This window comes from Python bivittatus, unplaced genomic scaffold, assembly GCF_059951505.1.
Source record: "Python bivittatus isolate LINGU-HERP-01145 unplaced genomic scaffold, Pbiv_v1 ctg000020_np1212, whole genome shotgun sequence".
In the NCBI taxonomy this organism is placed as follows: Eukaryota; Metazoa; Chordata; class Lepidosauria; order Squamata; family Pythonidae; genus Python; species Python bivittatus.
In genome coordinates this window covers 73,726,336-73,741,433 of record NW_028277030.1, presented here as the reverse complement: position 1 = coordinate 73,741,433, position 15,098 = coordinate 73,726,336, and the positions used below count along the sequence as shown (strand labels likewise).

The 15,098-nt window shown below is 41.1% G+C and overlaps 1 protein-coding gene across 1 annotated transcript; it reads left to right on the top strand.

Annotated features, from left to right (window-relative positions):
- Window positions 1-3,853: 3,853 nt before the first annotated feature.
- Window positions 3,854-6,730, top strand: NMBR (neuromedin B receptor). Its single transcript, XM_007440853.3, has 2 exons — window positions 3,854-4,180; window positions 6,329-6,730. Exons 1-2 carry the CDS (start codon window positions 3,854-3,856, stop codon window positions 6,728-6,730), a joined length of 729 nt encoding a protein of 242 aa, XP_007440915.2.
- The last annotated feature ends 8,368 nt before the right edge of the window (window positions 6,731-15,098 follow it).

Here is a 15,098-nt window from a genome sequence, read left to right as displayed (position 1 = left end):
AGTTTCATGCTCATTGCTTCAGTGATGCTATCTAACCATCTCATCCTCTGCTGTCCTCTTCTCCTTTTGCCTTCAATCTTTCCCAGCATCAGGGTCTTCTCCAAAGAGATCTCTCTTCGCATTAGGTGACCAAAATATCTGAGCTTGAGATTCCTTATCGATCCTTCCAATGAGCAATCAGGGTTGATTTCCTTTAAGATTGACTGGTTTGACCTCCTAGCAGTCCAGGGGACTCTCAAGAGTCTTCTCCAGCACCACAGTTCAAAGGCATCAATTCTTCGGCGCTCGGCCTTTTTAATGGTCCAGCTCTCACAGCCATACATTACTACTGGAAAAACCATAGCTTTGACTATGCGGATCTTTGTCGGCAAGGTGACGTCTCTGCTTTTTAATATGCTATCTAGGCTTGCCATAGCTTTCCTCCCAAGGAGCAAGCGTCTTTTAATTTCATGGCTGCAGTCTCCGTCTGCGGTGATCTTGGAGCCCAAATAAATGAAGTCTGTTACTGCTTCCATTTCTACCCCTTCTATTTGCCAAGAATTGATGGGTCCAGATGCCATGATCTTAGTTTTTTTAATGTTGAGTTTCAAGCCAGCTTTTGCACTCTCCTCTTTCACCCTCATCAAGAGGCTCTTTAGTTCTTCTTCACTTTCTGCCATTAGGGTGGTATCGTCCGCATATCTGAGGTTGTTGATGATTCTCCCTGCAATCTTAATTCCGGCTTGTGATTCTTCCAGCCTGGCATTTCTCATGATGTACTCTGCATATAGGTTAAATAAGCAGGGTGACAGTATACAGCCTTGTCGTACACCTTTCCCTATTTTGAACCAATCGGTTGTTCCATGACCGGTTCTAACTGTTGCTTCTTGGCCCGCATACAGATTTCTCAGGAGATAGGTAAGGTGGTCTGGTATTCCCATCTCTTTAAGAATTTGCCACAGTTTGTTGTGATCCACACAATCAAAGGCTTTTGCATAGTCAATGAAGCAGAAGTAGATATTTTTCTGGAACTCTCGTGCTTTCTCCATGATCCAGCGAATGTTGGCGATTTGATCTCTAGTTCCTCTGCCTCTTCGAAACCCAGCTTGTACATCCGGTAGTTCTCGGTTCATGTATTGCTGAAGCCTAGCTTGTAGGATTTTGAGCATAACCTTGCTAGCATGTGAAATGAGTGCAATTGTGCGATAGTTTGAGCATTCTTTGGCGTTGCCCTTCTTTGGAATTGGAACGTAAACTGACCTTTTCCAATCCCGTGGCCACTGTTGCATTTTCCAAACTTGCTGGCATATTGAGTGCAGCACTTTAACACCATCATCTTTTAGTATTTTAAATAACTCAGCTGGAATACTGTCATCTCCACTAGCTTTGTTGTTAGCAATGCTTCCTAAGGCCCACTTGACTTCACTCTCTAGGATGTCTGGCTCAAGGTCAGTGATCACACCAGCGTGGACATCAGGGACATTAAGATCTTTCTTGTATAGTTCTTCTGTGTATTCTTGCCACCTCTTCTTAATCTCTTCTGCTTCTGTTAGGTCCCTGCCTTTTTGTCCTTTATCATGCCCATCTTTGCACTAAACGTTCCTTTCATATCTCCAATTTTCTTGTAGAGATCTCTAGTCTTCCCCATTCTATTGTTTTCCTCAATTTCTTTGCATTGTTCATTTAAGAAGGCCTTCTTATCTCTCCTTGCTATTCTCTGGAAATCTGCATTCAGTTGCTTATATCTTTCCCTTTCACCCTTGCTTTTCGCCTTCCTTCTTTCCACAGCTATTTGTAAAGCCTCATCAGACAGCCATTTTGCTTTCTTGCATTTCTTTTTCTTTGGGATGGTTTTAGTTGCTGCCTCCTGTACAATGTTACGGACCTCCGTCCATAGTTCTTCAGGCACTCTGTCTACCAAATCTAATCCTCTAAATCTATTCATCACCTTCACTGTGTACTCACAAGGAATATGATCTAAGTCATACCTGAGCGGTCTAGTGGTTTTCCCTACATTCTTCAATTTAAGCCTAAATTTTGCAGTAAGAAGCTCATGATCTGAGCCACAGTCAGCTCCTGGTCTTGTTTTTGCTGTCTGTATAGAGCTTCTCCATCTTTGGCTGCAAAGTATATAATCAATCTGGTTTCGGTATTGACCATCTGGTGATGTCCATGTGTAGAGTTGTCTCTTGTGTTGTTGGAAAAGAGTGTTTGCTATGACTAGCTTGTTCTCTTGACAGAACTCTATTAGCCTTTGCCCTGCTTCATTTTGTACTCCAAGGCCAAATTTGCCTGTTATTCCGATTACTCCTTGACTTCCTACTTTAGCATTCCAATCCCCTATGATGAAAAGGACATCTTTTTGGTGCTAGTTCTAGAAGGTGTTGTAGGTCTTCATAGAAGCGGTCAACTTCAGCTTCTTCAGCATCAGTGGTTGGGGCATAGACTTGGATGACTGTGATACTGAATGGTTTGCCTTGGATACGCACTGAGATCATTCTGTCGTTTTTGAGGTTGTACCCCATTACTGCCTTTCCCACTCTCTTATTCACTATGAGTGCAACTCCATTTCTTCTAAGGGTTTCTTGCCCACAGTAGTAGATATAATGGTCACCCGAATTAAATTCACCCATTCCCGTCCATTTCAGTTCGCTGATTCCCAAGATGTCGACATTCAATCTTGTCATCTCATGTTTGACCACATCCAGCTTGCCTTGGTTCATAGATCTTACATTCCAGGTACCTATACAATATTGTTCTTTACAGCATCGGACCTTCTTTTCGCTTCCAGATACATCCACAGCTGAATGTCCTTTCGGCTTTGGCCCAGCCGCTTCACTCTTTCTGGAGCTACTTGGAAATGCCCTCCGCTCTTCCCCAGTAGCATATTGGACACCTTCCGACCTGAGGGGCTCATCTTCCGGCGTCATATCTTTTAGCCTTTTAACATTGTCCATGGGGTTTTCTTGGCAAGGATACTGGAGTGGGTTGCCATTTCCTTCTCCAGTGGACCACATTTTGTCAGAACTCTCTGTCATGACCTGTCCGTCTTGGGTGGCCCTGCACGGTATAGCTCATGGCTTCACTGAGTTACGCAAGCCCCTTCGCCACGACAAGGCAGTGATCCATGAAGGGGAATGCCTTGTTAGGTTAGATCAAACTATGGCTTGTCCACTCCAGTGTTACGTTTGAGTCAGTCATTTGCCTCTGAGCACTTGTAGGCAGGTTTTGAAAGTGACTGCTTTTCCCAGCATTTGTTCCTGTCTTGAGTATAGTTCCCTAACTGTACACTGACATTTTCATTGCTCTAGTAAGGTAGATAACACAGTTAAAAAGAGGACCTTTTGGAGTTTTCTTTGTTGTCCAGAAATTATGAAGAAAACCAAAAGCTATCTTATATCTTAAGGTAGAGATGGACTGGGTAAGAAATGTGAACTGAAAATTATATCTCATATCAGCCTTCAAGATGTATAATGTGAACACATTTTTGAGCCATGATAATGAATAGCAGAATAAATTATATAACTTCCTCAAGTCGTGGAAAATTGCTTTATCCTTTTCTGCACTAATACAAATAAAAACTTGATGTTTTCCTTCCTTCCTTCCTTCCTTCCTTCCTTCCTTCCTTCCTTCCTTCCTTCCTTCCTTCCTTCCTTCCTTCCTCCCTCCCTCCCTGAATCAATTCATTATTTCTGTTTAGCCTCTTGAACAGAATTCAGATAACTCCATCTGGTATATTTTCTGTCTTAACACCTTCCTTAGAATTGTGGGATTCTTATCTTCTTTCGACAACAAAAAAAACCAACCTGCCATCTGAACAGTAACATTCATTTTCCCTTTCTACATGTCTAGGTACAAGGCAATTGTAAATCCAATGGATATCCAAGCACCCAACGCAGTCCTGTGGACATGTTTTAAAGCAATTGCCATATGGGTAATTTCCATCCTGCTAGCAGTCCCTGAAGCTGTTTTCTCTGAAGTGGCACAGATCACTGATGCAGATAATGTCAGCTTCACAGAATGCGTGCGCTATCCCTTGAAGGATGATCTGCACCCAAAGATTCATTCGGTGATGATACTTTGGGTATACCTTCTTATCCCGCTCACCATCATTAGCATTTATTACTACCACATTGCAAAGACTTTAATTAAGAGTGCACACAATCTACCTGGAGAATATAGCGAACAATCTAAAAAACAGGTAAGTCTTCCAGAGGCACGAGAAGATTTACTTTAAGAAGGTCTGAGAGTTAAATGAAATACTATATTTAGTACACATTGCGCATTTCTGTTTCTCAGTTTTTGCTTTTTAACCCTACAGCAAGTACATGTGGTCTAGTCTGGATCAAGTTCATTCTGTGGGCAAATAGGGAATCCTTCATTATGTAGGAGGGCAGAAAATGGATTGGGAAATGTATTTGTCTTGAAAGAGGGCATGCTTAAAAAAACAAAAAAAACCCACCTACCTCTGCTCACACCAATGGATTTTTGAAAAACAAGTTCTAGGCATAGTGGAAATAACTAACTCCCCCATATGCACAATGGTTCCAACTGAAATCAGGCCACTGTACTTCTACAGAAAGAAAAGGAAGGTATTAAGCATAAGCTCAGATCTTTCACAGATCTACAGGCAAGGGCAATTGATTAAAAACTCAAATATTACCAAGTAGTTGACTAACACTTAGCCCTCTCTCTGACTTATTATGAGAAATAGTGTTCCTGACACTGTGTATTTATTGCATGGTTAACAAAGAAGAATAAAAGCTTCACAAGTTAGACTTCTGATTACATTTTGTGATTTCACTAGAATGACCACACAGCAGATTTTCTACTAGACCACTATAGGTTTTTCTTCTGGTTCTGCTTAGCCTCAAGCATTTGCAGTTGTTGGGGGATCTCCAAGTGCTGCTGCACACCCATAAAATAAATCAGTTTGCACCAGTGTAAAGCATCCTCTGCAAAAGCCTGGTTTTTAACTGAATACGGATTGGGTATGAGATGCATCTCCAGGCTTTATACCTAATATCTGTATTAGAGTTTTGTATGAGGCTAGCTTAAATGTTTAATATGAATAATATACAAATTATCCCAAAAGTTATAGGGCAGTCATTGAAATAAATTGCCAGTTACTGAAATTTTACTACCCTTTAAACCTCCTCCTCCTCCTCCTCCTCCTCCTCCTCCTCCTCCTCCTCCTCCTCCTCCTCCTTCTTCTTCTTCTTCTTCTTCTTCTTCTTCTTCTTCTTCTTCTTCTTCTTCTTCTTCTTCTTCTTCTTCTTCTTCTTCTTCTTCTTCTTCTTCTTCTTCTTCTTCTTCTTCATCATCATCATCATCATCATCTCCTGCACATTGATCTTTTTAAAATCAAAGTTCCTTTTTTTTTTTCTGAGTTACTTTTTAATTTTGGTGTTCTATTACTTCTGGAACACCCTGTATATTCCTATTGCATTTGCTTCAGAAGGAGAAAACCATTTAAGCAGCCCTTCAAGCACTACTGGAAATGGATTACAACCCTGTGGTCCACAGATAATTTACGCCCAGCTGTTATAAGCTTCAGCCTTGAGCAGTGGCCCTTATTTCAAGAAAGATTGCTTCAGAATAATGTATTTGGGCAATTATAATTGGCATATGCTTTGTTTATTAAAATGATGCACATTGTGAATGCCAGATTTTTAGTTGGGAAAACGGTTTGCACTACTCTAAGTTAATTTTCCCTAATTGATTGCCCTCTGGAAATGTTTGGATTAAAGCTCCAGAATTCTTCAGATAAACACTATGCTGAGTAGGGAATTCTGGGAGTTGCAGTCCCAACACATCTGGGGAATGTTGACCTGCAGTATCTTCCTGATAAAACATATCGTATGAATGTGAGAAGTATAAGTTCACTATAGGATTGTGAATCAATGACAATTCAGTCCTTGATAAGAGAGAATCAGGAAAAGGATATTCCTTATGCTCATCCCTCATCATTCTTCTAAATTTTAATCAGTTGAGTTCAGTTGTCGATGGTCTTGTTTTAACAGGGCTTGGGTTGATAGCTGGCAAAACTTGCATTTTGACCTCTCTAGGGTGGCTGGACAAGCTCTGTGAACTTTGCCACCTGTTCTTTTTCAGATGCCATTGGTAAAATTAAAGATGTCAGCAGAATTATCTGCAGTAGTATATGTAGTCTAATCCTGCATGCATGAGCATCTGAAAACATGTGAGGATTAATTGGCATTAAAGGTTTAATTGGGAATTAACTTTCCTGTTCATACTTGAACAATGCCTTGTGGAAACTGAAGGAAAGCATATGCTTGGATCAGCTATTTTGTGGAATTGTTAATTTCTGCTTATTTGCTCACTCTAGATGGAAACTCGAAAGCGCCTGGCCAAGATTGTCCTGGTTTTTGTTGGGCTATTTGCTGTGTGCTGGCTGCCAAATCACGTGCTATACATGTATCGGTCCTTTAATCACCGTAAGATTGACCCATCCCTTGGCCACATGGTCATTACCTTGTTGGCCCGAGTGTTGAGCTTCTGCAATTCTTGTGTCAACCCGTTTGCCTTGTACTTCCTCAGTGAGAGTTTTCGGCGACACTTCAATAGCCAACTTTGCTGCCACAGGATGCATCCTCAGTCGAGGTCTGCCAGTTACCTGAACAATTCCTCAGCCATTAGAATGACTTCATTGGAAAACCATGCCAGGCACACTGTTGCTATGACTACCCTGCTGAATGGGCATACCCCTAAACAAGAGATGTCATTGTGATTAATCAGTGCAACATCTGACCTCAGAAAGAGGTTGTTTTAACCATCCTTCTTGTTGCTGGCCTCAGCTCCTTTAAAAAGCCAACCAATTACCATATCCTGATCTAGGGAGGAGTATTTAGTAATTATCTTCCTATCACTGATGTGAGAAATGAAGGATATTATGCTTCACTTACTCTCCACTGGAAAAAATGCTTCTAAGGTTGTTGGCTTAAAAAGTTGAATATAAATGAAGTATGAAAAGGATATACATGGTCAGTTGCCACTTCAAGTGAATTGGTCTAGACATATTTAAGTGATTGCCAGGTGTGAAGTGGTTAAGAGTTCTGGGACCTAGTTATCTCTTTTGTTAAGAGACTTTTTTCAGTCCAACACAGACATACCTCTGCTTATGTCATCTCTGCTGAGCTTAAATGATGGGCCTGGTAAAAATAAAAATATGACTTGGCTATCCCAATCAAAATGATTTTATTTAAATTGAATGACACACCTAAAGAAGAAGTGGGTGGGAAAGCACCTTCCAACCTGGTTGACTAGCTGTTTACCAGGCAGCATGACTGTAGCTGAATCAGGGTCATCCTGGTGCAAATGGTGCATCAAGATGTTATGTACACTTGGGATTAAGTAGCACTGACAAACTGGTAAAACGCTGTATATATTGATCTCTTCTTTCTGCTTTGTACTTCATCTTTTCAGTTCTAGGCTGTTCAAGATGACTGACAAGCAGCAGACACAGAATATAAAACAATTAACCTGTAGTTGAACAAGATTTGTTGACATCAAAAGGCCTGGCTTTTCAGCCAGGAAAGCTACGCACAACTTCTGTGAGAAGGTGTTTCACAGCTTGGGAGTGACAATGGAAAAAGTGCAAGGATCATTTGTTCCAAACTTTGATATCATGCTCATATCCTTCAGATCCATAACATACATTCCCATTGTATGAGAAAGGGAAGTGGTGATAACCTCATATGTATTAACTCCCCTACCCATGTGAAGTTTTCACTGCTCTCCATTTGTGTACCCCAGAAAACTGGAAACGGAGAAATTGTTCTATCTGGATAGGGAACCTTTGCATTTTTTTGATAAGAGGCAGCATGGAGCCAGGGCGTCGGAATGCCAGTTTTCTCCTTCCAAATTGTCCCCTGAATGGGGAAACACATATATGGTAAAAGTAGCTTGAAGGTAATTCAAAGCTGGGAAATTAGTAGAGAAGAAAGAATTAAGATTATTATCTGAACGCATTTGTTAGTCACTACCTGATGCTAGAGACTATATCATGAGCAGCCATGATCTTTAGCACCTGCTGTCATGACCCAGTCACCAGATCCGTATGCTGAGAGAGCATATTACAAAGGGATAATCATATGTGAATCTCTCCCCACCCCCCACCCCCCACCCCCCAAAAACTCTGGGAGATTATATTTTTATCATTTCAGTCACAAGATCAGCAGAGTTTGCACCAAACCCCAAGGATGCCAAAATTGCAACACGTCCATGGTAGGGCACTGTGCAATTCCTGCAATTACGTGCTTGTGTCCCAACATGTCATCAAGCACATAAACTGTAGCATTTGCATGAGGACTGTGTGTGTTTTGCCTCTTATCTCCCTCTGTATGGAATAAGAAAGGAGAGCTTGACAGTAAAAAAAACAACAGGCAACAAAATTCAATAAACAGTTAAAATGGTTTAACACAGTGCTACAACTTGACAAGAAAGGATGAGCTTGTAAAAAGAAATGAGACTCAACTCCTGGCAGAATTGAAACTTCACCACCATCTTGGTTGCCTTCTGTTCAGCATGCAGAAAAAGCTTGCGGCTACTTGTGTGGGTGGAAAAAGAGTATCTTTGAACCTGTGGCTCTGCAGCCTTTGCTTTTAGGAGATCAATGTGAGTCAGTGTCCTGTGTAGCTTCATAATCTGTGACCTGTCCTTGTCTTGGAATCCCATGAAAACTTCTTCAGTGTTGTTTTAATAAAAATGATGCCTCATATGGATCAATTTGTCTGAATGGTTGGGTGATCAATAAATGTCAATATGCAGATTTTTATCATTCTATGTAATAATCATTAAACATGTTCAAAATAAATATATCATGGATGACTTGTTCTCTGACTGAACAAAATGGCTAAAAACCTCTTTGTAAGCTCTGATCCAGAGTGTGTTACTTGTACCTAAGGTAAATCCTTGGGTAAACTTGTATTACTTCTGAGTAAATATGGATGGGATTGTGCTATATTCCTAATGAGAACAATGTGATAACTTGCTTGTGGCTAGAAATCTTTGACATCCACAAGTTTCAGAGGCTTATAATGCCCACCTCAGAAAACAGGACTGCAGATTCCTCAACTTTGCTTTCCTTAACTTTCCTCTGCTTTTCTTAGCTGCTGAGGAAAGAGAATTCTGTAAAAACTACTTCCTCTTTTCTTTCCCTCTATGTCAAATCAAATCAAATCAAATCAAATCAAATCAAATCAAATCAAATCAAATCAAATCGTTATTATAGTCATAGACCAGCATAAGGAGGATGGGCTACAGTCAATTAAAAAGCATAAAAGATACATCCATGTCTAAAAAGAAATTATAAAAAACTAGAAAATATTAAAGCAGAAAGTATATATAAAAGTCTATAAGAATCTAAAAAGGGTAGGAGCATTTAGATGGGTGTAGGGAAGCATAAAAGGTTAGTATGTGGAAGACTATATCAAATTATAAAGCACTCCAATATGGTGACCTAGGTGTTCATTAAGGCTAGTTTATGTCACGGGTCATCATTCGATGAATTTTGAGCACTGCTGTGCAGAATCTGGCAACACTGTATGTTGTACTGTAGCAGGGTTGGTAACTGAAAGCAGCAGGGAAGTATCGAATTGGCTCTATGATCTACTGCTAGAATTCCAGGAAAAAAAATTGTATCCTGTTTTGTTTTTAGTCTATTTTCATTTTTAATGTGTTTGCAATTCTGGTCAGGAACTCTAATAAAATATTAATTCATTCTTGGAAAAAAGCCCCAGTGGCACTTGGGAAATTTAGTTTTCTCAGATATTACCATAAAAAAGTGAAATATATAACTTTCCAGATATTGTTTCATAGATACAATTCCTTCAGCATTGGTAGTCCTGGCTGGAGCTGCTAGGAGATGTAGTTCAGAAACATCTGGAGAGCTACAGGTTCTTCAACTTTAACAATGAGGGACTAGCTGGCTTATTTTCCAATCCAATGTAATATGAGTTAGCAAGGGAGTGGCCTAAGATGAAACAAACTTAAATTCAGTTATGTAAAAACTAGGGCAACTCTCTATAGGTTGCAAAAATCCAGAAAATTACTAGATGGCAGCAAAGAGATATAGAAATTAGACAGTTTCTGTCATCTACTGATCATTTAGATTTTGCAGCCCAGGCCTGATAGCCCTGTTAAAAATGCAACTTACTTTCTTTATCCTAGGGCATACATTTTATTTGCTATATTATTTTTAAATCAAGAAACATTAATTTCACTCATGGAGATGTAATTTGTAAACAAAAATATATATAGTTCTGTGCAATATCACAATTACCATTGCAACATAGTGCACATTTTTTTTAGTTGTTGGAACTATGCACTTACAATACATTTTCTTATTTGGCCTGTACATTTAGTTTAGAAACCAACTTTGGATAACTACAGAGTTATGGACTTAACTTCCATGAGCCAAACCACAAAAATATGTTGTTCCACGCTAGCAATTCCTTTTGGAATGATTATTTTCTTCAGAATGTGGAAATGCAATGCTGTAAACTGAGATGACACATAATAACAATAACAATAACAATAACAATAATAATTGCTCTGTAAGTGAAGAAAACATGTGCTGTCTCTGAAGATCTCCTAGATCAGTTCTAGAAGAGTTTTAATCAAATGTAAAAAATAACCTTTAAAACCTTAACATAAGCCTCATTAAGGCCTGTGACGGAAAGCAAAAGGCACAATGTTTGACACAGAAATTCTTTTCCACTAACTGCAGATCACTGAAGATACTATGACAAAAAATGTCCAGTGCTGCTATTATATTACTGGGAATGAGTCTGTAGTGTACCACCTTTTCTATTCAAATATAATGCTGTCCAATAAACTCTAAATATTATTTTTTTGTTGTATACATCTTAGTTTAAGGTCCATTGACACTCTTGATATAGAAGTTAAAACACTCTCTCATTGTCTAGGCAATATAAGAACCTCTAATTCTTTATTCCACTCATTTCTTAACATCTGCATATCAAATTGATTTATTGATAACAAATATCTATAAAAACTAATAGTAGTTTTTTTTAGTTTTAAAGGATTTAACAAGTTGTTCTAGTATCTTGTGTCTCTGAAGCTGAAAATGCTGCTGGTCCACACAAAGTTGTTAACAAATGTTGCAATTGTAAATATTGCCATTGGGCTACATCTGATAGTTGACATTTATCTCTTAACACAGCATATGTTAAAAATTCAATTTCATCATCTATCAGTTGGTCCAAAGTCAATATCCCCACCTCCATCCAATTTTTCCATATCTTTTTCCCAATTTTTAAAGTTGAATTTCCCCATAAAGTCAATTTAGCATGGGAAAAAGGATCAAATCTTCTTTTATTGGACATCACATTCCAAAACATTCTACCTGACACAATTATTTCTAGAGATTTTTATTTATTTATTAGATTTATCTTCGCCCATCTCTCCCAAATGAGGGACTCTGGGCAGCTCACAAGAACCGTTAAAACAATAAATATATATAAAATTACATAAAACATGAAAACTATACAAAACATTAACGAAAGAAAAGAAAAAGTTCAAGAGGCTGAAGATAAGGTTTCCAGAGCTGCAGACGACAGGCCTCTAAGGGGCTAGCCATCCCCACACTTGGAGTCTTCCCACCCCACCCCAGGCCAAGTGGCAGACCCAGGTCTTCAGATCTCTCCAGAAGGCCAGGAGTGAAGGGGCCAATCTTACCTCCTGGGCCAAGATATTCCAAAGGGCGGGGGCTACAGCAGAGAAGGCCCGCCTTCTGGACCCCGCTAATCAGAGTTCTTTTACTGAGGGGGGTCCGAAGCATGCCCTCCCTGTGTGATTGGGTGGGGCGGAATGAAGTCATGGGGAAGAGGCGGTCCCTTAGGTAACCTGGTCCCATGCCATGTGGGGCTTTAAAGGTGATAACCAACACTTTGAATTGGACCCGGAAGCAAACTGGTACCCAATGCAGCTCGCGGAGCAACAGTGTTACATGGGCCTTTCTTGGGGCTCCAAAAATAGCCCGTGCAGCTGCATTCTGGACCAGCTGTAGCTTCCAGATACTCTTCAAGGGTAGCCCCATGTAGAGTGCATTGCAGTAGTCTATCTGGGAGATAACAAGGGCATGAGTGACTGTTCGAAGGGCATCCCAATCCAGGAAAGGGCGTAACTGATGCACAACCTGAAATTGTGCAAAGGTCCTCCTGGCCACGGCTGCCAGCTGCTCTTCAAGCGGGAGCCGTGAATCCAGGAGGACCCCCAGATTATGCTCTGGGTCTGGTTGGGGCAGTGCTACCCCATCCAGCACCAAAGATGACAAGGTCCTGGATACAAAGGAGCCATTAATCCACAGCCACTCCATCTTACCAGGGTTCAGCAGAAGCCTGTTGTTTCCCATCCAGACCCTTAGAGCCTCCAGGCACCTTGAAAGGGCAGTCATGGCATCACTTACCTCACCTGGGATGTAGATATATAATTGAATATCATCTGCATATTGATGATACCTCATCCCATGATGGTGGATGGTACATGAAACCCAGCGGTTTCATGTAGATGTTAAAAAGGAGCAGGGACAGAACCAAATCCTGCGGCACCCCACAAAGGAGGGACCAAGGATGGACCTCTCGCTCCCTATCACCACCAATGGGGATTGGCCCTGGAGAAAGGAGGTGAACCAGCACAGAACCGTGCTGCCCACCCCCAATTCCCTGAGTCGTCCCAAAAGGATACCATGGTTGATGGTATTGAAAGCCGCTGAGAGATCAAGGAGAGCAAGGATACTCTATATATATCTATATACTATATATCAATATACTAGATACTGGAGTTCTAGTATATTTTGATCCTAATACTGTTCATCCAACCAAAGGTACTATATATGTATGTTCCAAAGTTGCCCAAGCTGGAAAATTAACACCAGTTGTTGGTTTCCAGTATTTAATACTTGACAATAGGTAAGCATGATGATATAGTTCCAGATTTGGAAAACCGAATCCTCCCTCATTAATTAATAATTGCATTTTCTGTAAAGATATTCTTGGAATTGAAGAACCCAATAGAAATTTTCTAAACAGGGAATTTATTTTCTGAAAATATTTTCCAGATATATGAACTGGGATTTTTCTCAGAATATAAATTAATCTAGAAATAACGTTCATTTTGAGAGCATTCACCTTTCCCGAAAGGGTAAGGTTTAATGACTCCCATCTATCGATATCTCTATATATTTTATTTATATTACATGTTGCTAACTGAGTTATATCTTTTGGTATGCACATATCTAGATATTTAATAGATTCAGTACAAATACAGAATTGATATTCTTTAAATGCACGGGTAACCAATTTTTCACCTATTGGCATCAATTCCGATTTGCACCAGTTAATACAATATCCTGCTATTTTACTAAATAAGTTCTCCAGACTTATGGTCTTGGGGGACTTCAATCTGCCTTCCCTGGAAGGAGGATCTGAGGTGGCTCAGGAGTTCATGGCCACCATGATGGCCATGGGCCTATCCCAGGTCATCCAGAGCCCAACATGGGACAGTGGTCACACACCAGATCTGGTGTTCCTGTCAGGGCAGTGGCTGTGTGATCTGCAATTGGGGGAGCTTTTGGTGTCCTCCTTGTCATGGCCAGATCACACCCTGATTATCATGGGATTCTCTGGTACTGCTATCCACTGCAGGGAGGCTGGACCCATTAGATTGGTCCACCCCTGGAGACTGATGGACCCGGATGGGTTTCAGAGAGAGCTGGGGGTTGTTCCTGTTGGTTTGCTGCATGGTCCATCGGAAGTCTTGGTTGCCACCTGGAACCTCTTGGGGATCCTATGACTTCCCATGGTTTATGAAGGAGCTAAGAGAGATGAAATGGGAGAAGAGACGTCTAGAGCATCTCTGGCACTCAACTAAGGATAAACTTGACTGAACACAGGTTAGAGCTGCTATTAAGGCCTACCTTGTAGTGGTAAGGGCAGTGAAGCGGCAGTACTTCTCCGCCCTTATTGTGTCATCAGATTGCCACTCCACAGTCCTGTTTTGGGTGACACAAGCCTCTTGGGTAAAGGGGGGGCTGGGAAACCTTTTGCAGGGACATGCGGAGGAATTTGCTCAGCATCTGTCTGACAAAAATAACTCAGATTCGCTTGCAGTTGGATGCTGGCCTTGTTGCAGGTCCAGAGGAGGTGCCTAGAGTGGAGTCTTGCTCAGTTATCTGTGAACAATTTGATCCTGTTGGACCTAAGGAAGTGGACAGAATCCTTAGGACTGTGAGCTCAGCCACCTGCTCTTTAAATCCATGCCCCTCCTGACTTGTGAAAGCAGCCGGGGGTGGTGGTGGTGGTGTTAGGTTAGTGGGTTATGGCGGTGGTGAATTTTTTTTTGACTGAGAGGGTTGTTCCTTTATCTCTTAAGGAGACTTTGGTTCACCTTCCTCAAGAAGCCATCGCTGGACCCCATGATACTGGACAATTTTTATCCAGTATCCAGCCTCTCTTTTTTGGGGAAGGTGATTGAGAAGGTGATTGCACAACAGCTTCAGAGGACCTTGGATGAAGTGGATTATCTGGATCCTTTTCAGTCAGGATTCAGACCTGGGTATGGAATGGAAACAGCATTGGTTGCACTTTTGGATGATCTCTGGCATGGGCAGGATGGTTGTCATGTGTCCATCCTTGCCTTACTTGACCTCTTGGTGGCTTTTGACACCATTGACCATGGTATCCTTCTGGATTGACTCAGAGGATTGGGAGTGGGAAGCATGGTGTTGTGCTGGTTAATCTCCTTTCTCCAGGGTCAATTCCAGTTAGTGGTTATTGGGGAGGAGAGATCTTGCCCTCGGCCTCTACTGTGTGGAGTGCTCTCTCCTCTCCTATTCAACATCTACGTGAGACCACTGGGTGAGCTTCTCTGTTGCCATGGGGTGAGGTATAATCAGGATGCTGATGATACCCAGTTGTATATCTCTGCTCCTATAAAATTAAGTGATACTGTGGGTGTCTTATCCTGGTGTCTGGAAGCTGTGAGGGTTTGGATGGGGAACAACAGGCTTCCCTGGCAAGACTGAGTGGCTTTGGGTTTTGGGGTCCTTCAGTTCTAGGACTATGCCATATTTGGTG